This window comes from Rhopalosiphum maidis, chromosome 1 (genome assembly GCF_003676215.2).
Source record: "Rhopalosiphum maidis isolate BTI-1 chromosome 1, ASM367621v3, whole genome shotgun sequence".
Lineage (NCBI taxonomy): Eukaryota > Metazoa > Arthropoda > Insecta > Hemiptera > Aphididae > Rhopalosiphum > Rhopalosiphum maidis.
The window spans coordinates 11,559,395-11,587,368 of record NC_040877.1 but is presented as its reverse complement, the minus strand read 5'-3'; the positions used below and the strand labels follow the sequence as shown (position 1 = coordinate 11,587,368).

General features: G+C 26.9%; 1 protein-coding gene across 1 annotated transcript in view; it reads left to right on the top strand.

Moving 5' to 3' along the window:
• The window catches only part of LOC113550695 (semaphorin-1A), a 166,314-nt gene that overhangs the window by 117,269 nt on the left and 21,071 nt on the right, over positions 1-27,974 (top strand). Inside the window, exons 4-9 of the mRNA XM_026952695.1 lie at positions 3,339-3,384; positions 14,506-14,568; positions 23,147-23,254; positions 23,339-23,426; positions 24,083-24,187; positions 24,355-24,443. Coding sequence (XP_026808496.1) covers positions 3,339-3,384; positions 14,506-14,568; positions 23,147-23,254; positions 23,339-23,426; positions 24,083-24,187; positions 24,355-24,443 — 499 coding nt within the window. The remainder of the gene's footprint in view (positions 1-3,338; positions 3,385-14,505; positions 14,569-23,146; positions 23,255-23,338; positions 23,427-24,082; positions 24,188-24,354; positions 24,444-27,974) is intronic.

Genomic DNA, 27,974 nt, shown 5'->3' with positions numbered 1-27,974 from the left:
GAAAATGTCGTTTGTGAGGCATTTTCTCTTTTGAAAATTTCGGTCAGGTAATAACCAAAGCCACTCGAATATGAAGGAATGGATTGTAGGGTAGGCTGTTATCTCTGAAGAGTGTCAACAGTACTTCAACGACATTGAATTTTCTTACTGACGTAAATTGTCTAGTTATATTACAGGATATTTTGAACCATTCGTAATAGAACAATTCTGCTTTAAAACAAACACAGGATAATAGACGTGTGTAAATGGTTATTGTCGTTATTGATTCATACGATATTATAATAGTCATTCTACTGAACTAAGACGTGATGTGAATGTAATTTAAAAATATCTTAATAATATTGTAATGTAAAATATTGACTACAATGAGATGTTTGTACATTTTTTACTGACTAGCTGTTCAATTGATCATATATGATATGATATGATAGAAATTCATTTGATAAATTCAAATATTATGTTCTGAAAAATAATAATTTTTTTTTTTTTTTGAAATTTGTTTTATATAAATAAATAGTATTATGTTAATTTAAAATATCAATTGCATATTTATGTATTTTTGTGTATTATATAATATATATTATTATTATTTAATATTTTAATTATCAAGAATATTTATATATATATACATAAATATAAAAACACGTATTTTTGTCTACAGCTGAAACAATGATTTTAATTATCACTAAATTGATGTTAGCTCAAATTATTTGTTTTAATAATGTACAGTTTTTGTGTAAACTTTAAATATGTTGGTTTTTATTTCTTAGTCATAATCCACAAAATATGTATATATTCCTCAATATTCCTTTACTAATAATTACAATGTAAAGTTTAAAGAAATTAAAAGTATAGTCGATATTCTTTAAGAATTACTTTATGTGTATATATAAAATATACTCATTAATTTGATTTTTTTGAAACTTAATATTACGAATATTTGTTATCTGTTCATTGTTATACGATCTTACTTTTAAACCCTCATCATATCGAATAGTATTAACTATTTAAAAAATGTATTTTTTCATAATATTTTAAATATAATACAAAACAACTATGCATTTTATTATTTTATAGCTATAATTTGTATGTAAGTATTATACTTTTGAAAGACAACATCTTTTCTTTTATTTCATACGACAGTTTTTCTGATAAATTTGTTAATTAAGTAGGAATAAAGTTTTTATGATCAGTGTGGATTTGCTTAGTTGAATGATAAGGGTAACTTGAAAATGTTGATATGCTATATATACCTATAAAAAATTTAAATACTTATAACTATTAACTAATTTAGGATATTTGTTTAAAATTCAATTTTCATATATATATATATAACTTAATATTAAAATATTCTATTTCGAAATATAAGAAACTTGAAATATAGTCATTTTAAAAGTAATAACTTAAAATATATATTATTTATTTCAATGACATTAATAATTTTCGAGATTGTGCGGGTCTTATGTTAAAATAATCTGCAGTATATTTATATTGATTATTGCTTTTAAAGTTTCAGTTTGATGATAATAACGTCTAGTTGAACACACATATTGTGTAATGATTGGATAAATAATTATGTTACTGGTTTAAATCTGCTGAATATGTTATTTCAAAAACCAATGGTAATTGTAGAAGCTTCAATAATAAAATACTATAAGTCTTAAATACTGTAGGCACCTTATAAAATTATGCAATATACGCATTTATGTACAGAAAGTCCGTTCAAGGATAATCTTCATTGACATTAGACAATTTTTCTCAGTTTTTACGCTCAAATTCAATCAGTCTTTCTGTCATATCGAAGTGGGGATTTCTGCCTTTTCTTGTTACTTTATAATATTAAGAAAATTTGGCGGACTTGCGATACGAAAAAGAATACAAGCGATATTACAGGGTGGTCAGTAATGTTCACGACCGTAGCACATATTTATCTGACAGTAGAATATATAAGGATCCATCCTGTATATAGCCTAATCAATAATGTCTCCCAAAAAGTTACCGTGTCGCCCTGACCCCATGGGGTTTGGGTGACTTTTGCTCATAATTATTACCTTGTGTATAGTATATAGTACATGTATGTGTTTAAGTTGGATATATGTTTTATATATTGTTTTATTTGCTTTGGAGTTTGGTCAAAAGAAGGGGTGTTCGATTGAAAAAGTGAAAATAACAATCTTACGAGCGTTGGGAGGTCCCCAAGCGAAGAAAATCCCTTGCCACCAAACTTGTAGCCAATATTGCTTATACCCTACATCGTGCATACAACATATGCTAGACCTTTGCTGGACCGGCTTCTGATAATTGGATCTCACGGGAAAAAAGCTTCTGGTCGAATATTGTTTTTATACAGATAATATTGAGTGTACTAGACGAAACCAGCTTATTCATGCCCTCAAACCCTTTAATAATTTTACTATAATTAAATGGGTTTCCTGCAATTTCAAAATCATAATTTGTTTTTAATAAATATTAAAATATTAAGTTTAATGTACATAATATATAAATGTATAATTTTTTAACCAACATAGCGTACATTTGCTTTTAATAATATGTATCTTTTGTTATGTATATTTAATACCTTGACCTTTCAAATCACGGAAATTTATTATTAAAAAAAAACTTGATATCTTGTACTATATATACGTACATATTAGTTACAGTTTAATGAGAGTAGTTGAACTATTTAAAATTGTTTTATTTTTAGATAAAAAGTTTTGGGTAGTTTTAGACTTTATTTGTATCTAGCTTCAGTTTAACGATAATGTATGACATTTTTAGTTCTACCAAAATACTAGCATATGTTTTTACAAAATATAACTTAACCCATTATCCAGAATTTATTAGTATAATAAAATTTGTTCATTGAATTCTATTTTTATTAAATGTTTATTGTTACTATTGTTAATAAATTAATGTGAACAATATAATTTTTAAAAGTAAAAATAGGTATTTAAAAAAAAAGTAATATCATCTTTAAAATGAGATGGTACTAAATTGTTTGTTTATAATCAATTTTAATTATATAGTATTTATTTTTAAATTTAAATAAAAGTAGTTTGTGTTAATTTTATATTAATATTTCAAAAAGATAATAATGAATTATTTATAGGTAGGAGTATTATTTTTTAATATAAATTGTAGTTTGGCAAAGGTAGATCGTGCGAAGAGTTTTTATATATTATAAGAGTTATAAAACTTTTCAAAGTAATCACTGTAATATATTATGAAATAATTAGTTATGAAAAATATATACTAATTTTAAATTAATTTCGAAATAATTGGTATATTTTCCATATGTTGTATGTTTATTGTAATCATTTTATTTTTTTTTTCAACAGGAATGCGGTATATAACATAAGCTTGGCTGATCTGTCCGAAAATCAAGTGAGTTTTTTTTATTACCATAATATATTTGAAAAAAAAATATAAGATACTTTTATTAAGCTTTTCAAGATTGTATTTCATCTTCTGATAATAATTAAATATTAAAAATTTAATACCGATTGTGTTTGCAAATGTATATATTGCGTGAACATTATAAAACGAGACGTTTGCGTGTCGTTTTTACGATGTTGATGAATCGTATCATTAAACTAATTTTTATACAATTTCTATATCATATAAAAATATCAACAATAATAATCATTATTTCAAAATTAGGACAGCATTAAATATAATAATAAAAAAACCTATAGATTATAATATTGACACCATACGCGAAGATGAGGTATAAAATATTGTTATTAAAATTAAATGACCAGTTCTTTGATCTTTCAATGTATTGCACAGACATAAGCGAAACAAAAAAAAGGTTTTTGTGATGCTAGATTATACTGTTATATTATAGGTAGGTTATATAACTACATACAATCATAAATAATTTACGATCTGAACAAATTAATATAAAAGCATACTATCATATCTGTGAAGGATAATTTAAAATTTCAATATTTTCAATTAGTTTTATATTAGTTAAGTAAGGACCATATTTTATTTCAAGTCTTTTTATTAATTTTCAGATATGCGTTTAAAAAATTGTGAATAAGTTGAATTATTGTTATAATATATATTATTTTAGTATTTAATATAATTTATTCATTACCATACTTATATGACTTTCGAATTTGTGTAAGTATTCAGTATTTATTAGAACATTTAATTATAAGATACAATGCTTTATTCATGATTTTATTAAGTCCCATTAATATGCTTACTTAAGTTAATTGTTTGGAACATGGGAATAAGAAATAAAAATGAAAAAAAAATACTATTCAAATATTTAGTAATGGCAGATACAAAAGAATACAAAAGAAACGAGTTGTAGTATTAGCTGTTGAAAAAATGAGAATAATAAAATATGGGTAACAAATAAGTAGTTGCATACGGATTTTTGTGCGTTCGGAAATACTCAACTGGCAACATCGTCTTGAGACGCTAACAACTAGGAGAAGGGGGCGTAATATCGATCGCGACGGACTGAAAACATTGTACAGAGCGATTCAAATAACCTAGTGAATCCGGTCTATGTATATACTGCATAAAATATGTTTAAAATACTTTTTAAGTTATTCAATTGACCTCGTGGTTTATATTCATTAGATACCAATATTTTGTAGTTAAAGCTGTTTGGTGTATACCGATTACAAGATCGTCAGCTGAACGTAGGCCATTAATAATTGATAATTTTATACATATTTTTAAATATTAGGTATACATACTGGTTTGGTCTCGTGAAATTATAAAGTTTTTTTTTTTTTTTTTATTATTTTATAACTTTGTCGAATTACTGAAATGCACATGGTTTACATTTTACTCATTTTTTTTTTTTTTTTTATTAATGTTAATAAAAGTATTGTTGTATATATAAAACTATAAAGTTACCTTTGTGTTATGAACCTTTTTGTTTTGTAAAATACCGCGGTATACGTCGGTGGTGGAATTTAATCGTGCGCGTAAAGAGACTGCGCACGCATAAAAACAGTAATAATCATAATAGTCATAACAATAACGGTAATAACACGTTCGCGTACACGCAAAAGACAATTGGTATTAATTCGAGAGAATAATATCATAATAATAATTAATATTATCATAGTAAAGCATTGTATGCTTACACATTTACACACACACACACACGCACATATATATATATATATGTATGTATGAATAGTAGACCTTTGGTCAGGATCTGGAATTAACGAGCTTACGACGAAATTTTTGTTATTGTTATTTATATATATATATTCTGCTGGAGAGGTGGAGTGACATAGAGGAAAATCGGTCACGCGGAAATGTTGGCGGTGGTCGATTATTGGGCAGCAAACGATCTCCGACAATGTCGTTCACTGTTTTTGTCGTCCGATTTTATACAGACCGTCGACGGCCATTTTGTTTTTACGCCGACCTTTTATCAGTGCGGTCCAGCTCTTTAAACCGTTAGCATAGTGTATGCAGTTCCATCGTCGTCCCGGATATTACAAACGATCTCTTTCACTGTGCCAACAATAACAACCGCCACGGTGTCTTGTTCTTATAACTCCGGGTTTTATTGTGCCCAATGCAGTCGATTCGCTCTCGTATCGTCGTGTGATGTAATAATACTAAAAAAAAACGGCAATGATAACTCGACGTTTGGGCAAACTCTAGCGGAATCGATCGTTTCGCATTATTGTCTGTCCCTACGAAAGGCGCCGCTAATGGAAGTTTTCGAAATCGTTTTGTTGTTATACATATTAGGTATAGTCTCACGTTTTGAATATACGCTCGCAATTTGAGACATTATATTTGTGTTTTTATGAACATGTAGGTATGTCAAGAAAATTACCGTCAAAAACTTTTGAGCTTAAGAAGAGAAAGTTTTATCAATCATGGACGGATTTCCTCTCGTGTTTTCATTACGGTATAATATTATTTAACTTTTTTCTCAAGATTTGGGTACAGTTTTTGATTGAAATACAACGTTCGACTTTATAACATGTCATGATAGTAGTTATAAATGTATGAAAACAAATTATAAAACGAAACTTATAACTTAAGTGAAACCATCACCTACATGTCACATTGAATAATCGTTCATTACTATATACGTAGCAAATTATAGTAGTAAAAGGATGTTACTGAGATCTTAAAATCAAATATACTCTTCAACGTTAACATTTCCTTATCAATTTAATGGCGTGTAGCGTAATAGGATAATATATTAAAATGCATACTGTTTACTTAGAGCTTGATTTATATAGTTTGATGTTAGGGGTGCCCAAACAAATACAGGACTTTTCCTGATTTATGCATTGACCATTTATGCATTAATATTTATTATGTATAATGTGTATTGGGTATAAAGTATGTATATTTTATTAAACAAGGTAATTCATCAAGAATGCCTACTTCAATTTTTCATTTAATTATAATCTTATTCATATTATTGATTTTTCGAATTTTTAAATATACTTCAAGACTTTATTTAAAAATCGTTGATATTGTTTATACTACTTAATGATTATCTTGCTAAGGTTTACAATTGTTATTTTAATATAAGAATCTTTCCCCTATTCCATTGTAAAGTATTTGGTAAATAATTTTTCTGAAAATGTTAATTTATAAAGATAAAATTAGAATGAGTAGATTTGATTTATTGGACTTTGTACACTAAGCAAAATAGGAGAAATGAAGGCTATTGCAATTTGAAACTTCTATTGATTTATTTCATAAAATTGGTCCAACTATAATAAATTAATAAATAATAGATTTTATTTATTTTATTTTTTTATAAAACCAACATTAAGGATTACGATTTTTAGTATTAAATTTTAATAACTGGCTGAGAAACTACTTGATCGTATTTTGAGTTAAATAAACCTACTATTGAGTATTTAAAAAAATGTAGTCACAAAATAATTAAAAGTAAAAAAAAATAGGTCTTATTTAAAAAAAAATATATCATTACAGTACACTGCTTAAGTAATATAAAAACAATTTCAAGAAATTTTTTTACTATAATTTAATATTTAAGTATATATAAGTGTTTTATTTAAATCAAAATTTAAATATAAAAGTGGCGGTGAGCATAAATGATGAGTTATTTTATCACTTTGTATGGTTAACACGCAGTACTTATATATTAATTCTAAGTAAAGAAATTATACACAAGTAGTTTAATATTTTAAAGAATATAATAAAACAAAAATTGCAGTTCCATTTTTTTTTTTTTTTTTTTTTTTTTAATATGGTCTACGTTTTATTTGTCACGATTTTTAATCGTTTTTCTGAACCATTTAATAATAAAAATAAGAACTTAATAATTTTGTTTCGGGGGGGGGGGATAGAGGGGTATCATTCGCATTAGCTGTAACCTTGTTAAAACCATGCATAACAATATTATACGTCTATTATTGTTCAGTGCATTTGTTTATTCATTTATATACGGTTCATGGGCATAGATGGTAGTTATATTAGTTATATTGGTACTATATATATATATATATAATAGATGATGGAAATAAGAAAAAATGCCAGGACTAAAAAAAAAGTATTAAGTCTTAATATCTATAACACGATATCTCACGTAGTTTCTGCTTAGAATAAAAAATAAAATTGTATTATGTTTAAATAAATTCCACGTTTATTCCACTCCGATTAAGTTATATTCCTAATATGACGATCTGTTTAAAATAATTATCTTTTATTATACATTAAAATCCAACGGTTTTTCCACGTATGTATTTTGAAAATAACAAAATGCATAACATGTATTATCTATAAATAATTCGCAGATCTAAATATATCGCAGTCAAGTTATAGCATTATTATTATTTTTTTAACTTCGAGACAACCGTAAATAACTTCAGGAATAAAATATGTGATATTTCCATAACATTTATTGTGTCATAATAGAAAACTATTTTTGGTATTTATTATATAAGGTCGTTATTGTTAAACAATTTTATTCGTGTTATGGCGATGCGTGAACGCACGTATTTTGTACGCCCGAATTATATACATAAACATGTGTAATAAATATCGTGTACGACCGTTGTACTGTAATGTCTGTACTGTATATACATACACTAGTGATGTGACCTAGTTGTAAATAATTTTTTCAATATTTTTGTTCTCTGTTTGAATTTTTTTTTTTTGTTCATCGAATTCCAAAATGGCAAAATGTCATTCATTTGTCTCGTCGTTCGCATTAATTTCGTCGTCGGCAGTGTCGGCTGTGGTGGCGCTGACCGTTCACGCGCGTACCAGTTATAGTTGACGGGGGGACGGGGAGCAAATACATATAAAGCGCACGTTTCGCGCATAATTGATGGCCTTTTCGATTCCTCACCACCCCACCATCATCCGCTCACTACAAACTCGTCCAAAAACCGTTTTACCCACTAAATGGACACAGGGCGCAGTGACGACGGCGATGACGACCGGAGGGGAAGAATTGGCGGTTGTGTGTGCACATTTCACATAAATATAATGTCGCTGTAATGTACTTATGGGTGAACGCGCGTGCGCCAGTGGTGTCCGCGTGAATATTGTCAACATGGAATGCAAATGTTTGTGTTCGACCTCTTCGCCCCCAGTGCTGGATGACCAACCAGCCGGCCTGTCGAGAGTTCAAAATCGCCGTGTATATGTGTGTATATGTCATGGTGAGAGAGGGGTTACGCGTAAAATAAATCTAATAATACGCGATCACCGCCATCTCGTATGTATACGGACATTGTCGTTAAAAGTTCAAATTAATCCATTAGACCGTTTTTTTTTTGATTTTTTATTATTATTATTACTATCATCGCACCGTATTGTTTACGCGTCGTTACGGTCGCTCTGTCGGATGGCGGAAAGAGAAAAAAAATCGTTATCAATTAAATATATGTAGGTATATAATGCACAAGGTTTGTATAGGTGCGTGTAATCGATATCGTTTACGGTGTGTCGCGAAGACATTTTTTTTTCCGAACATTAACACAAACAAATAAATTAACGTGTATTAACTAACCGGTGTACATGACTCTTCATCGTTATTGCATTACTATTTACCATATAGTATTACACAGACGATTGTAATCGACCAATTATGCGTATTGACAGAGATTTAGTTAAATGTTTAGTTTTTGATAAAGCTTATACATTTAAATAGTTTTACAAACCCAGTTAAGGGGATTGGAAGCGGTGACTTTCTGTCTTTGTCTAACACACGTGGAACATAGCTATACGCCTGACAAAAATTAAGGTACTTCTAGTTGTTCGATTTAAAATATTTAAAGATGTTTTAATTGGTATATAAGTTTACTTTGCATCGGTCGAAGCACTTTTCCGATTGTTTTATTATTTAAAATAAATATTTTACATTTTATAAATTTGTCAATTTTTATTATTAAATATATTAAAAATATGCTTTGACCAATGCAAAGTAAATTTGTATACCATTTTAATCATCTTTACATATTTTAAATCGAACAACTAGAAGTATCTTAATTTTTGTCAAGCACATATGCTATTTTTCCTATGTTCCATGCGTGTAAGCCAAAAACAGAAAATCACCGCTTCCAATCTCCTTAAATCGTATTCTTCTTTCAATGTTTTAAATGGGTATGTCCTTTCCTGAACATATTTGATATATATTGTACGATAAATAAAAGTCGTATAAATTAAAGTCGATAATAATAATAATAATAATATAATAATTATCTACGTATATAAATGCGATTCCAACGAGTCTTTGCCTCGATAATGCGCGTTGGTGGCGGAGAAACCACCACCGCGAAAAACTTGGGAACTGTTAATATGTAGGGTTGGCGTGTGGAGTGTACGATGACGCGTATATAGTGTGTACGCCATCTGTTTCGCCAAAGTTTTATTCGCACCAAACTCGGTAAAAATCTCAAATTCTTTGCTCTGTCTTTCCCTCTCGCTCTATGAACTTTTGACTCTTTTATATTAATATTCGCATTACGAACAAATGAATTCACCCAGGTCGCCGCGTGGCGGTTGCAATGATAATAAATACGTGTACGTTTTACGCGATATGTCGTTTAGTGCGGTGCGATACTCGAATGCGTGGCTTTTGCTCGTTTCTCGTTTTTTTTCTCTTCTTTATAACACATAAAAGATTATTCTTAAAAAAATCACGTCAATATTAAAAAAAAAAAAAAAAACCGTGGATAAAACCTGGTCTATTTTGTCGATTTTGTTATGATAATAATGTCGTAACCGTCTCTTTAATGGTTGCTGGTGGAGATGCAGTATGGAACGCGCATTTTTCCGGTGCGATAAAGAACATATAGTTCGCGCTATTCGACACACACACACACACACATATATATATATATCTTTCTCCCTTACGGTTTCGATCGTCGTTCCATCTCTCTCGTATTTTCGGAGGAAAAAAAAATATATGTATGCATAATAAATCACTCTCTAATGTCATCCGTTTTGCATACGACACGACTATGAGATCCTCTCCGCCGCACAGGCTCGCCCGCTCACTGTTCCGCGTGAGTATAACATATAAACAACAATAATGTTTCCACACAATCGCTTAGTTGACGGCGTCGGTGGTAGCGGGCGCGAAGAGCGTACTGAAACCAGACGGGGAAAACATTTGGGTATGGAGGTGGCGGTGTTTGAGACGTGGATGTGGTTCGGGGCTGAGTTTTCCCTTCGGCTAATCTCGTAACGTCGGGATAGCTATATATTCGGTACACGCGTTATAAAGAATGGCCCAAGTTCAGATCGGTGGATGCCGCTGCTTTCTCGCTCTCTCTCTCCCCCATGTGCCCGTGATGAAATTGGCCAAGGGGGTTGTTGGAGGCGAAATTTCCAACTTATTTTATTATATTCAAGGTTCGACAGAAATTGGTGCATAATGTATGTGTGGGTGAGTGTATAGTAAAAAGTATCGATAATCATAAAACATACAACGGAGCCTTACTGAGCTTCGTAAACGAGGCCGCAAACAGATGGATATTATAAATTTTTTTTTTTTTTTTTAGTTTTTACTCAACGAATTTTTATTTTGTCATACGTTTGTGAAATTAATTTGTCAGGTATTTTATGTTACATTTATAACCATATATACCGTTATGTGTTACAGTAGATAAATTATTTATACCCACTTGTACGGTGTACGTATATATGTTATTCGAGTATTAATTATATTATGTAATTATAATCACTAAAAGGCGATTAGGCGTATGGCGGCGTATTTATAATCAGCGATTAAACTTGCCGCGGTGTCGTTGTGGCTATGTTGTACTACTAACTAAATTTCGATTGCCGTGAATTCTCAGAAATGTTGTTAGAGAGATTATGAAATGAATAGAAATCGCCATTTTCAATATTGACTCAACTCAATTACCTAACTATAATAGTTATACGCACTTCAAAGTTTAATTCTAAGGACTTTGGTATAACATTATTTTGGAACAAAAATTTAGGATAAGAAACTAGCACTATGTTTGATGTTTATACGCGAAAATTGTTTACTTCAGTTATGTAGTTATAATTAAGTAAAACTTAAACATAAGTATATGTATCTCTACACCTCTATACAGTATACAACATTCGGTTGGATGAAAATTAGCTTTCATTCAGTTATTCGATACTATTTATTTATCTAATATTATGAATTTGTCATGTTTAATCTGATAAAAAAGATATAACAATATTTGTCATTTATGCCTGACTTGAAATATTATAATAGTACCATATGTTAATAGTTTATGTGCCTTGTTTTCATTTAAATTAACATAAACAATTGATTCAATTGAATTGCTGTATTTATTTGTACATAAACAACTTATATGATTTCGATTTTAATATTTAATAATCTATTTAAAAAAATATAACAATAGCTTTGTCATATTGATTGTTATTGCAATTATAATTTGATATACAATTATTTCGCAAATATAGCGATTAGATAATTAGTTTTATAATGTACATCAACATTCGATATATTTAGAGTTAAAATTAAACGTTTAATATAAGTTATCAGGTATCTAATGTGAGATAATAAATTTCCGCTGAAAGCATATTTTTTTTTTAATCATTTTTGGCGTATAATATTATTTTTAAAAAGGAACAAGATATATTTTTTTTTATTAGAATTAGATGCCTGTTATGTTTATTATTAAATTATACAAATTAGCAATTATATTAAAAATTGATTTTCAGTGGTAACCAGTCAATCACAATAAAGATACAATATTAAAAAGTTTATATTTAATATACATGTTATTATTACTATATTAAATTCTTTGATAAATCATTAATTTTGTTACATACTTAACACTTTGTTGATGTATAATTTATCTATTTTAACTCCTTTAACTGTTGTATCTTTGTTCATTGTTCATAATATTTTATGGTTTGTTTTATGCATACAATAATGAAATACAATTACAAACAAATTTGAAATATATATTTTGCAAGAAAATATTTGTTAGTTTAAATATTAGGATGCAAATTAGTTTAATATAGTTTCATTATAATAACAGTTACGATATATATATATATATACATCTAATGCTATCAATTATTGTTTGTTTAAATCGCAGAATATTGCTTAACTGCAAAAATATAACTTTTAAAGATCGTTGCAATAAAATAGTATTGTTTGTATTGTAAATTTTTTTGTTTGAAACATTAATTGTGTAAAAATAAAAAGCTTGTTCTGGTTGGTCCATTAGTATCGCTTCTGACATTTTAAAAAGGTTTATTGAACTTGCATATTTCTGATTGGTTCATTTAGTATGGCCTTTTAACTATTGAATGGATATGCAAAACAATGAGGGATGACAGGTGAACAAAAACAATGGGTGAATTGTACAGCGTGTATACTGTTTTAATTCCTGTACGTTATATATTTATTTTTTATTTTTATACAATTTGCTATTCTTAAAATATTATATAATATGTACATATCTCTAGACTGAATTTTAAGTATCTACAATGATAATTTTTATAAATTTCGACAAAATTGGTTGTGCATATTGCACATACAACTATTATTTTACTTTTTTCAAGAATTTATATTATTCAGTTTTCATATTACAGTGAAACAACATCTTTGTAAATCCGAATAAATAATATCGTATTGATTCGAATTATATACATTTTTAAATTATAAATATGCACCTATGTATAATGTAGTGTTTTTTTTTTACATGTTATTATATTTTAAATATAAAAAGTCATTATTGAAAATGTAAACTTTGCTCTAATTGTATAGGTTATGATAATGCACTCTATATGAATAAAATTCATAATCAAAATTTAGATTTTGAGCGGAAAAAAAAATTTATTAAATTTAAAATTGTGAATTTTTTATGATATTTATTATACTCAATGTTGAATAATGATCCTCAGTAAATTTAAGTTTTTATTATATTTTTAATAATTTGAAATCCATTATAGTAACTTAAAATATTCAATTATGAACTTAATTATTATTTTCTATACCCAATTTAAATTTTAAAATACTTAGACTAATTTTAAATATTTATATTGAAAAAAATGTAGGTAATGCTGTGTTTAATTGTGAATTAATAATGATTTTTTTCCTTGTCTTTATAATATACATTACATTTTTAATTATATTTTGTTGTATACTAATATATTAATTTATTTGTCAATGAAAACTACTAGAACAGAACACGCATCTGTTATTGTAATCAGCATTTGAATTGACTGCATATTCAATTTCCATTGTTTCTTGTTAATTAACCATTAAGGGGATTGCTGAAATCATATGTTTCTCGTGGCGTGTAATATGGTTAATTGGAGAACGCGGATGTCAAGCCAGGGCTGTCCGAAAGTTTCGCACAATCTAATATGATACACCCTTTGCAGATAGGGATTACGTGTTCATTATGCCAAGAAATTTACACGAAGAATTTCTTGGTTTTGACGATAGAGACGGAGGGTAGCATTTACCGGATTTCTATTTCCTTCCGGTTAGCAGAAGCTTCCGGCAAAGTTCACCTCACTAAACCCTCGTCTGTTCCAAACACACACACACACACATAAATATATTGTGTATCGAGCTATGTTGACTTTTAAAATTACTAAACTTTGTAATGGCGATGGTATATATTTTGTCATAAAATGCAGTCGTCATCTTCAATTGTATTATTCTACGTATATTATACATTTAGGTCATAGAGATGGATATTATCTCCTCGTTTTGTATATAATAATATAGTACTCAGTATATCAAAGTATGAAAAAAAAATGTTTTATTTGATATCTTAAGGAATTTTGGAATACCCTATCTCCTAGCATGGCATAAACGATATAATAATGATGCATATTTTGTTGATTCGGTATAGTGCATACTCTATCATGTATGTTTTTATAGCATCTATATTTTAAATTTAAGTTTCTTTGTCATTATATAAGCACATATTTAATACCCATTTGATATGTTCGATTACGGACTAATACGTATATTATCATATTTTATATAATATCGTTTAATACTATTATTATTATTTTTTTTTTCAGAGATTGGAATGGCACTCAACTGATGCTGATTACAAAATGTGCTTAGTCAAAGGAAAAGACGAGGTAAGATGTTAAAATAATAAATTTTTATAAATTTGTATTGTAATATAATGAAGTGCTTAAAAATTGAAATACTTTAAGAATAAATAAATAGCTTTTATATTAATTTAAAAGTTATAAAATAAATATGTATATTTTTACTCGTATGTCTCACTACAGCTTTAATGAGAAATTTTTTAAGCTATATAATTATTTTAATCTGTTTTAATTTATGAAAATAAATAAAATATGATTTAATTAACTAAATTTTAAATAAGTAACGATATGTGCATAACTTATTGTTATAGACAGATCTCATTTTGTGTAAAAAGAGGTGGGGGGAGTCAACATTGCTCTCACTCGGCTGTTTAACAGTTAAACGGTTAATATAATTTATATTATGTTATCTTATTACAATTTACCTATCAAGATTTAATTTTTTTTTTATTTTAAAATAGATATATGTATATAATATTTATTAATAATAGATTTTCTCTTATTTGGCTTAAACAATCATTTTTATACCCAATATTATGAAATTTAAAACCATAATGTTGAACAAAAAATGTGGCTTTTACCATAGTATTAAATTATACAGGACTGGTGTCCTCTGATGAGAGGGTATAAGATACTTGAGATATCAGTTTTTTTGGAAAGTAAAATCAGAAATTGATTTACAAAATGCAATATACGCTAACTTGTTTAAGATAGTTGATTGTTTTGACTTTATTTCCCTTTCAAAGATTTAAATTCTTTTTAAGGTGTCAAAAATATTTTAAATATCTATAATAAATTTTGCTTTATGAATAATATGAGTTTTTTTTTTTTTTTGTACTTCTCATATAGGTATTTTGATATTTCGCCATGTGCATTTTTATAATGTAATTTATAAAATAAACTGTAAAATGTATTTTGTTTGTTTATACAATCATTTTATAATTCAAAATATTAATGTAATTTCTTTAAAATATATTTTTTTCAAATATTTAAAATTTATCATACTACATATTTTAAAACTTATTTATGTTATTATTATTAATATTTTTATAAATTTTGTTCAAGTTCACTTTTAAAACTTTTTGCATTTAGATTCACTTGTATTCATTGCGTACGTAATAGTGGAACATCTAAGGTTTTCAGTATAAAGACACGTCAAAAACTGTTCAACGATTCATCTAGACTTAGTCACAGTTTTTTTTTTTATCCACCCCCATTCGCATTTCTTTGCTTCCTAGCTTTGTTATCATTAAACACGCCCTGTGGCACTGAATATGGTGTCATCTCCGGGTACTGTCGATCAATCAACATACTCAAACTACGCCCCCTATCTGGGTTTCGCTGTACTTCAATGATCATTTTTAAGGCAAGGGCGTAAGATACTTTTAGAGTTTAATAAGACGTGATATTGAGCTTTCGTTGAGACAGGTAGGATTAGTATGGAGCGTGAATGAGATAGTCATCTATCACGAGTGTCTCGAACACGATCATTACCTGTGACTTGGACTAATATTTTCCACAAAATTCATATATAAATATATATATATATATATATTTTTTGAATAATTTTTCAAATAGTAAATTAAAGTTTAATTTAATGCAACCATAATTTTTTTTTCTATAAATGCGAATGTAGTTTTTCCACAAATTAAAATATTGATAATAGGAATAACACGTGGTAATTTATTTTTTTTATCATTATAGAGTATTATTTTACAAAAGAAAAATATTGTATTTTATGTTTTAAAATTTAATTGGTCAATAATGTATCAGTATTTTACTGGATAGGATTTTTTTATGAATATTCCGCATTGTGCTACGTATAAAATAAAAACGTAAATACTATTTAATATAAAATTGAAATATTATGTTTAATGATAGTACCTCAAGGCTACTTTTATTTCATGAAAATATTAATTTTCATGGTATAATTTATTATTGTTATGATTGTTTGTCAATATTTTTATAGGTAACTAATGTAAATATAAATTGTAATAGGTGAATAGGTGGGAGTACCTAGAATTAAATATTAATCACAATATTTTAAGTTTAATGATTTAACTTTTTAAAAAATGCTCATACCCAGTAAAGATCAAACCCCGTCAATTTTAATTCTGTTTTATTTGCTTGATAAATAATAATAAAAATAAAATATAATAAAAATATTATTTTTTAGGATTTGATTAATTTTTATTTGCTTATTCTATGAGCAGTGTATATAATTATTTATCTTTATATTTATTTAAATATTTACCTTTATAAATTGTAATAGGTTATAAATATTTTTATATTTCATAATAATATTTTAATATTTTGATGGTATTGTGAAACACAACGTAAAATTTGACGATTTTAATGAACTAGGTGTATGAACATAAATCTTATTGTATTTACAAAGGTAATATTATTATATACCTAGTAACTTTTACAATCTCGCGTATTGTACTCTGTATAAGTGGTAGTTATCAAATAAAAAATTATTGTTTAGGTAATTTTGGAGCTTCCGTTTTTGAGCATAAATGTTAATTAAATTTATTGTTTCCTAATATTTGCACATATTTTCATAGAAAATAAGTAAATAACATTAATTCTGTTAAATATTCTTTGTTAATTCATTCATTAGTTGGTTATTAATGATGGATACATGAAGGTTATTAATGATGGGTATATGGATGTATTGAGACTGGCTGGTAATTCTAGCACATTTACATGGCTTCTAATTCATTGTATTAACCCTGATAATCTAGAACTAACTGTCTGAGTTTCATTTATAATTTAATTCATTATAAAATCTTAAAGCTTTCAATTTTGATGATAGATTGTTAGCCCTCTAACGTTATTCACTTATAATATTGTGTAGAATTTAGTATTCTAAAAATACATCCAACGTCCAGTGTAATGAAATTAATTCAGTGATATTATATTCTATTATTTCTTTGTGTAAAAACTTAAAATTATACGTATTATTTATATTATTATTTCTAGTATTGTGACTCTTTCCGTTTTCATTAAATATACGATAAATTTATCGAATAATGCTGTTATAATTTGTTTCTAAACTATAGCTTTATACCTACAACAATTATAACAACTAGTAAAGTAAATATTTGTAATCGTATAAATTCAATTTGTAATGCATTTTTATCTTTTACATATTTGTGGTTAATTTTAATTCGGTTATTTTTATCATTTTTTTCAAAAAAACCTATAACGACTATTTGTTTTTGTATATACTAAAATTATTATTAAATATGCTAATTTTATTTTTAAAACTAATTTAATTCGATTCATGTTTATTTATTTAAAAATAACATAGAATCATATTGTAATGGTTTGAAAACTTGATAAAATATTAATTTTTAATTTATGTTTCGTCCTTTAAATTATAAAATATATAATATATAAGTAGTGATTTTATTTTCTATAGTTAATTTAAATATTGTAACTTTGAATAAGATAAGAGTGGTTGTATAAATCATATTAATTATTGTATATGGCGTTTGCTATACAATATAAACATTTAATCCATGTAACTATCAAATAATAAAAAAGAAAATGTTTAACGATTTATATGTTAATTATCTCTTACTATATAATAACGAGGAATAATGAAAACAATAAACCAAAACTGAGACGAAACATTTTCATTTCTGAGTAAAATTGTCTTTGGTAGGTCTGAAAACCCTCGACACATAACGAGGGTTATTTGCATTTGGTTTTTCTGATAATATTGTTTATCGTCTTATCCGACGGTAGACTTTACTATTACTAAAGAAAAGTGTGAAGGGGAAAAAAGCCGATAAGGAAAAAAGTCCTATATTCCCATCTTGTACAAAGAATGAAGGGATTATATTCTTTTTCTACTACACCATTTGCTCTTTCTGTTCTTTAATCATTTTTTCCTTTCCATTTGCTAGAGCAGAAGAAAACGATACACTTGATAAATTACTAACAACTAACAGCAAAATTTTTAATCTTGATTGTTATAATAGTATCACATTTTTTTTTTCATTGCACTAATTTCAGTAACTTTCCTAACCTAACTCATTATACTACTTTGATTACATGTCTGTTAAATCTAAAATTGCATTAATACTTCTATACACTTCAAAAAAATTATCGAATAATAATACATTATTAGTTTTGTCATCTATTATTATTTTTAAAATAAAAAATGTTATTTGTTTGTATTTAAATTAATTATAATATATCATTAATATATCATATACTAATAACATTCAAACATGAATATATTATGTTATATATACTAGTTTGTAATAGAATAACCAATATATACGTTACATACGTTTTTCACAAAATCTGTTTTTAATTTTGTCATTCTAAACTCTATTTCCCACAAACACGTAACAAAAAATAAAATAAAAATAAATACAATGGTATCGTAGCGACAAGGAACAAACCGCCTCGAGGGAGTCATTTTGAGATTTGTTTCATGCACGTTCTCTCATCATTTATTTTTTTTTTTTGCCATTCTGAGCATTTATGACTATGCATATAAAAAGCCAAATAATAATAGTAATAATAATAATCATAAAATCCATAAATAGTGTCCGTATTCATTTTACGAAATTATCACTGACATAAATGTTATGAAATGGTGAGGTAAAATAGAATCTTACTTAATTTACTTCAAATTTTATAATTTTTAATTTTATCTATAAACACGATACACTGATAGACTAAACAGTAAATATAAATTATATATTATTATATACGCGCGTTGTGTATTTTTATATTAATATTGATAATGGTTATAATTCACCTGTACAATTCCAAACTTAATTATTCGTATTACGTATTATGTTCAAACATAGAATTAAAACTTATTTGAAAATAACAAAATTAGAAAAAGTAAGTTGATTACTTTAAAAACATGAAAGAAGAATAATATAAAAGTTCGTTTTTAGAGAATATGAAATTATGAGCGTGGGAAAACTACTTACAAATTATACGTTAAAATTGTTTATTCATATTTTTTTATATTCTTCTTCTTCTTCAATACTATACAACTTCATGATCAACTAAATATTTACTTTCTAGCTGTAACTTTGTTAACAAATGACTGCCTATTTATTCCAATTAAGTTCATTATATAACAAATGTAGTTGTTATTTTGTTTCATAATGTCCGTATCATCTTATACTACAATAGTAACATTATACATAGAATTAATTACTCTATAAATAAGATAGACTATACATGTCATATTGATCATATATTTAATATTTATTTTTAAGTGCATACATTTTTTATGTACGAAAATTAAATTAATTAATTAAAATGTGCAACAATATATTTTATATTTATTATAACGTTAGCTCACACTTCAAAGAGTGATTTTAACGCTTAAATTGCCAGCTAAATGAAACGTTTTAAACTATTTTATGGCAACTCTTCAGTTTTAATTAAAAAAAAAAAAAATCAAAAATCAACCTACATTCATTTTTAGTTCATAACTGTCAAAAGACTCACGCTAGTTCGTGTACCCACGCACGCACACAATATATATACATACTATTCAGATTAAATACAAATACAAATAGTCAATATACTTTATCTGCACAATTTTAAACAAGTTTCACGTGTCAGTGTTTCACTATGCAATTTTGTATTAAATTTTTATAATATTCCTACATGCAGATACAAAACATAAAAAATAAATTAAATTAACTGTAGGTAGATATAATAAATCTAAATAATTTTATATTATAAAGAAGTTGCATGAAGTTTTTAGTGTTGTGGTTACGGAATGTACTTATAAGTTCGCAATTTTTCCTTTATTCGTTCTCAGATGGGTGACCACTCTACTAAAAAGTTGTTTTTGCGACTTATACTACTTGGTAGTACCAAAATTAAATTAGTTATTTCCATACTAAAATCTTCTTTAATAAATAGAAAAAATATTGAATAGAATTTGCATCATTTAGTGTTCCTACAATGTAAGTTAGATAGATTATAGATTACATATACTATGTATTATAATATAACATAGTATGATCATTCTTATCGTAAGAATAATATATTATTAGGATATCAAACTTGTAATCTTATATTAAATATACAGTATTGTACAGACACACACATCCATATACACCGCTTATATGTTTGTATTGTATTCGCATTATTACACAAATATTGCTTTCGGTAAAAGTAATATATTAAACTGAACCCGTGCCGACTGTTGCAATTTTATTTAATGAAAATCGTTTTGTTAAATCAAAAGCGAATGGCCCAATGTTATAGAAAAAATGCTTCACTACCAAGCGAGTAGGTAGCGATACATTGTGTCTTATGGACGAAGCATATCAATATTACAAACTTATTATATCAGTTTCGTTCAAAATTCGATAAAAGAGCAAAAGTTTGTTGCTATCCTGTACCGTTTCCTACGTATATACATAACTTTTCTGCCATACAACCCTGCCACCGCGCTTATCAATTTAATTGTATCTCCGACTTTGGGCGTTAACGATTTTTCTCCCTCTGCTTGGTCCGTTTTCATTAATTTACTTTCTTACGAGCACCAAAGGAATTAAATACTTTTATTCCCTCATTAAGAAAATAATACTTTTTTTAAAGATGGTTTTTATTTGATATAGTATATAACAATGCAGTACTTTTTGTGGTTTGTTTAAATGCCCAGTCGTAATAAACACAAAAGTGTATTTTCCCTTGTATGTAAAAATCATATTTTTTCGTTCATTCGTATTATTTATGTACTTGACGTTTATAAATTATTATTGCATCGCCGATTTCATCGATAGTACACTCAGATGACTAAATATATTAGGTTCAATTTCAAACCGAACATCGTTTAATATTATATAAGTTGTGACGAATCGATGTCAATATCTATTACTATACGGTAATGGACTTGATGTATGTATATATTGGCTTTTTGCTATTAGTTTGTGTTCATATAAACTATATAGTATATAGGGATATTCATTTGTAGTAGAATACTCTTGAAAGTCCTTTGAATTTTAAAATCTGAGTGGATAAATGGCTTTATATGTGCGCACTAATAAGTGTTGTATTGTTCGTTCCGATCTGGAGTACCTATATTATTACACTTGCTGTTTGTAATTCAGAGCCCATCAGCTGATATTATGCAGATAACATCTTGGAAATATATTTCGTAGCGTGGATGCATCTATAACGATTTGCCTCATTTGTTTTCAGGTTCTAAGCTAAAATGTTTGACCGAATTTAACTAAATATTATGTATACTGTGACTAAATAATTTACGTACACGACTCCTATTCAGAAATAATGTTTAATTAATATAATTTTCTAAATTCTACATAAAAATATATTTGGGATTTTAGAATGAAGTATTAAATTGTTATAATCAATCAATAATAATCTATATAACTGCAATTAAAATTTAATATTATTAATTAATATAATTATAGCACGATTTTGTTCAATGAAAACTTTACAAATTCATCAAATATGCCGAAATACAATCCCTTACAGTTTGCGGTACATAATTATGTTATACTTCTTTATTTTACGTAAAGTAATACTGTTGCCTGCCGCTTGGTCTAAGTATTACATTAGCCTTTCATTTCTTTTGATATTGTTATTAATTACTAAAAAATTAAAACTGACATTTTTGTGTGGTCTATTGTCTAAGATAGTGAGGAAGGTGAGGACAAATTACACGAGATAGAAAGTTTTGGGTTAAATGTTCGTAAAACTAGGGTCTCGCTGTCAGAAAATAGCCGAAACGTCATCAATAAATTTCAGCTGCACATAACACCATCAATCACCTTCCTCTAGAAAACCAGACGTGACCAGAAAATCTGCCACTCTCTTCCTCAAAAAAAAAAAAGAAATAAAGAAGGGTTGGTTTAGTAGTGGGGATGGGAAAAATACTGAAGATGAAGGTTAGATACGATTATATAAGAAAATTGTATGAAGAAGTTCTGCTGCAAATGACAGACCACAGAACTCTACTGATGAATCATTACGATTTACGACTTATATCGTTGACTTATCGTTAAAATTAAGAGTAAAAAAAAAATGGTTTTATTTATGCTAAACGTTATTACAATACCGATAAAACATCATCTCGGGTGTAATTATTAATAAAATAAGTAATTAGCTTTAGTGGAATTAATTATTGTCATATTAATATACACAGTTAATGGAATCATTATTAAAAAATGATATCGTTAGTTGCAAATAATACAATTAGTAATATAGGTATACAATTTATAAAAATTACGATTAAATGATAAAATCAATAGCTTTGTGTATATAGTAATTTATTTAGTCTTCTTATAATCTTCAATCGGTAATAAAATATAAATATAAGTATTTGTAAAATATTTTATTAACTTATTCCTGGTTGGACTAAATTATATTAAGTTTAGTACACCTACCGAATTCTATGCTTAGTACTAAATATTTTTTTTTTGAGGAAATATACTTTAAATTTTCTTGAAATTTAACTTGTATACGTCATATAACTAACTAAAATCTCAATAGTTTTGGAAATATAAATAGTGTGTTAACTATTATTTTTTTTTATTATAAATTCACTCGAAAAATGTTCTTAAGGATTGTTTGGTTTTAGGATAACTGTCAGAACTATATCAGAGTGTTGGCGAAAATATCTGCTGGCCGTCTCCTCGTTTGTGGTACAAATTCGTACAAACCTCTTTGCCGGGAATACGTTATTGAGGTAAGAACGTGTATTTTTGAAATATTATAATAATAATAATAATAAAAAAAAAAACATAATATAAACCTTTATCGTTTATTTTAGCCTGGAAAATATATATTGAGCAAAGAGAGTCCTGGCCAAGCAGTATGTCCGTATGACCCGAAACATAACAGTACATACGCATATGTTGGTAAGTATAAAATCAAATGGATATTTAAAAAATCAAATTAACTATTTTTTCTTTTAATTTAAAGAATTAATTGTTGTTTTATAATAAATAATAATGTTATTACTTATTGGTATATACTGTAGGTACATTCTATTCGATACAACAAATAATAATTATTACTATTTTTTTTATTTTAAGTATTGACTTTTTTTTTTTTTAATAAGACAACATAATAATATTGGAGTTTTAATATGAATATACTTACTCATGCAGTTGAACCGTTATTGTTACTACATAAACAAATGTGTGTACAATAAATTATTTTATTTTAGTTAATGTCACTATATAAAGTATTTTTATCAAATGTGTTTCTTAGATCACTTATACGACAAGTAAAATATAATAAATATATGAACAATATACGTAGTATTGAGGTAAAAAATATATAATTATTTAGTGTTGAAAATTAAAACCTCAAACCCTTAAGTCCTGGATTGAACTTCAAGCTTACTGATCAAATATAGTTATGACGTGTTTATATAACCGTTTTTAACTACTTCACAATACCTAGTATAATTGCTTTATTACGATCTATTTTGAAAATATTTTTTTCTGTCTACATAGTAATCAATAATAAAGATTTTTCCAATCTAATGCATATGATTTTTTGTTCTTAGATGGGAATTTATTCTCCGCCACAGTTGCAGATTTTTCCAGCATGGACCCTATTATTTACAAAGAACAGTTACAGACCGAACAGTATGACTCATTGAGTCTGAATGGTAAGAAGTATATTTTACTCTCATTAATATACATACAATAAACATTTGTCCTCCTGTACTAATATATATGTATGTGTATATGTATTAGCCATAGTATTCACGTGTCGAACGAACAAGGACAGTATCTTAATTTCGTACGACACTGACAAATTGTCTTTTTTTTTCAGCTCCACATTTCGTGCATTCCTTTGCCCATGGCGATTTCGTCTACTTCTTCTTCAGAGAAACGGCTGTCGAATATATAAACTGCGGAAAAGTGAGTTATTACTATTTCTCTCTTTTTCCATACATTAGTCTAAATGCATCAAACCTGCAATACGCTGACCCACGAAATGGTGTTTTTTTTTACTCTGTTCGATTTTCATGACAAATTACGGCAAACACACGTGCCAGATGTTTACTGACTTTATATATTGCCTATTTCGATTACTGGACAATAATACGTCTTCAAACGGTTTATAGAATAAAAAAATATAATAAAAAAAAAAAAATAACCGAGATTTTTAAGAAAAAAAGTTCCACGCAAGTATGCATAATTATTTATAGTAGATACATGGGGTCGTTAGATGTGTTTCTAAAGTATAATAATCGTCAGTAAATTATTAAGTTCAACGTTGTACTTTTGCTGTTCTTAAACGGAATAGTTATGAACATCGCCGTAGGGGTTTGCTCAGAGTGGCGTAAAATTGGGATGGAAATTCGGTTTAAACGTCTTCAAACAGTGAGACGACATGTTTTTGTCCGGGGCGTTATACGCATACACGATTTTCCCATAAATTCCGTGCAGGGATTGAATAGTAACTGCATGAATTGGTCTACTGGAGGCTATATTATATATACATTTACCGATTTACCATGGATCCGCGGGCAGAATGCAATCTGATGGTGTACATCAGCTACAGAAATCATTTGAAGTACAAAATGTACGGTACCTATCGTCATTTTTTATTTTGTGCATAGTGCATACGTATACTTCGTACATTGAAATAATGTAATAGTATGAAATAGAACGTTTAATTTTGTGTATGAAAAATAATATTACTAATATGTAACATTAATACTAATATATTGTGATGATTTTATTTATTCACAAGAATATAATATATATGCAATAAGTTATATTTATACATTTATAACCATAACACTTTTAAATGTTAAATTTAAATTATTAATAGTCGTTTTAAAGGGGAAAAATTAAATAAAAAGTTATAAAGTACATTCCGCGTGATTTTTAGGTCACTATTTTGAGTATGCTCAAGTATGTTATTATTTTAAATTTAAAAATTATTAAGGTAATAGATCTGTAAAAAAATAAAAAAAATATGGTAATAAACAAACACCCTATATTAAACAGTGTATTATAAGAAATTAAGAATTATGGCAAAAGTTGTAAACATCAAGAAGATTGAGTATTTTAAAAATTTAAAAAGTAAAAATAATATAACTTCTTTAAAATTATTATTGTTTTTAACCATAGTATTATGTATAAATATAATAAAGTGCCTATGTTATTTTATTTAGGTTAGCCTATTTTCTTAAAGTTTAATTACCTATAACTTATTTTATAAATCGTATCAAAGTAAATGATCTATAATTTAATAATTTAATTCAAATACTATTCGCATGCTATGTGTAATTACAGTTTTAATATTTTTAATATTTTTTTTTTTTTTTTTTTTGCTTCACCCACCCCACTAATGTTGATTAGTTAGTAGATTGATATAATCTACATTCTACATTGAGTACTCTAAATATGTATGCTTTGTATGCTTAAATATAAAAATTAAATAAACAATCTATATGATTTGAAGTTTTGAATATATTTCCATTCAAAAATAGACGAATTCAAGCACAGTAGTTATTTGTTTAATTGTTTGAATTATTTGTATGTATAATATTATACAAATATATTGTGTATATACTAATAATCTAATATAATTATAATAATAAAAATATTATAATATGGTGCATAAAATTCTGTCTTAAAACAAACCTAATTTGATAAAATAATGTACTGTGAATGTAATGTATGTTAAATTTAATAATGTTGATCGGACACAGTTTTAAAGATTTAAAACTGATTGAGCCAAGTCAATTTGCACCGGTTCAATAATTTTGGTTCACAGGCACGTCACGCGTCGGTGCGTGCAATATACCAATTCCAGTGGTTATATCCCAACCGAATAAGCTAATGGCTATTGTACCTGACACAACACTTCAATGTTATGATATGAATGACGATTTAAAAGTGTGTGTGACCTGGTGCACTTTTTATCGAATCTACACGATCTGCTATTTTTATATTTTTAAAGAAAATTTTTTTTTCGTTCTCATAAACTTTACAGACTATGACCAATTTTTATAAAAACAAATTGTATGTAAATGCACTTGCAATATTTATTGTAAGCAATTATTTTTATCGATGCGCTTTCAATTTAAATAAATACATATCATAATTATATAATACTACCTATCTATGTATTATAACACACTGAAACGATGATGCTGAATAACTTCCACCCCATGACTACAAACGTTATTCCATTCCCATACGTATACAGTTCATAAACAATGTAAAGCGTCATTTCTTTTGAAGTCTAACGAGTTTTTTCTCGGTCGAATAAATTTGTTTTCTCCTTAAAAAATATTTGAATTTACGTTTATCATGTTTATCATTACCGAGTAGGTTCGCTCGCATCTGGAATTTTCCTGAACGTTTGTGATTCTTTCTACGTGTGTATTTTAAACTACGAATACGTCAGAATGCTTCACCTACTGTGAATAATCCTAACCGTTAATAAAATAAAATTTTTTCAAACCGCTGACTGCCACCAGTGCGGTATGTATATAAGGGCCGTATGTGGGCATTTTACGTGATATGTGAGAAACTTACATATAACAGCGAATCGTTTGTAGTTGTTAGTCAAAAGGCAACTATTTTGTTCCTTTATATATAAGTACCTGCTGTGGTTTCGTACAGTAATTATAATTTGTATATCAAATTATATTACATCTACAAAATATAAAATCAAACAAAAGTTCAGTGGCTTAAACCTGTACGCGTAGTATTAACTATTTTAAATGTTAATATTTACTAACAACTATTATATTATAAATCTAAGAACATTTATTTTTCGAATATTTATAGTGTGAGCTTATAGCATGTTATTTGTTTTAATTTTGATTGCATGTGTACTTTATAAAATTGACTAACCATGCATCAATGTCCGATAGAATTATAAAACGAGTTAGGTATTTTTGGTATTGAGTACAAAACGTTGTTTTATTAAATTTTAACAATACGTTTTTAATAACGATTTTTATGTATAATTAGTTATAATTAAAAATGAGTAGTTTTTCCTTTTAAATAATAAGAAAAATATAATAAATATTATTTCATCTATTTGGTGATTGTACATTTTCAACTATTTATTTAAAAAACAAATTTAATTTAATAAAGTTCATAATATAATATTCTATAAACATTTATCATTATCATACATAAAAATATCAAATTTTGTACATTTGAACAACGTCTTACATTAATATGGATAATAATCGTTTCAAATAACAAAAATATTATGGTTATTATAAATTATTATAGTTATAAAATAAATGAACATAGAGATACACTTAAACTATTATATTGGTTAATTTCGCTAAGTGAATTTACTTGTTGTGTGGATGCAGTTCTAACTTTTTTTTAGATCCGTTGCATATTCATTTTTTAATTTTAAAATGAAAAAAACAACAAGGTTATAATTGAAAAGCTTCTAAAGTATATAAT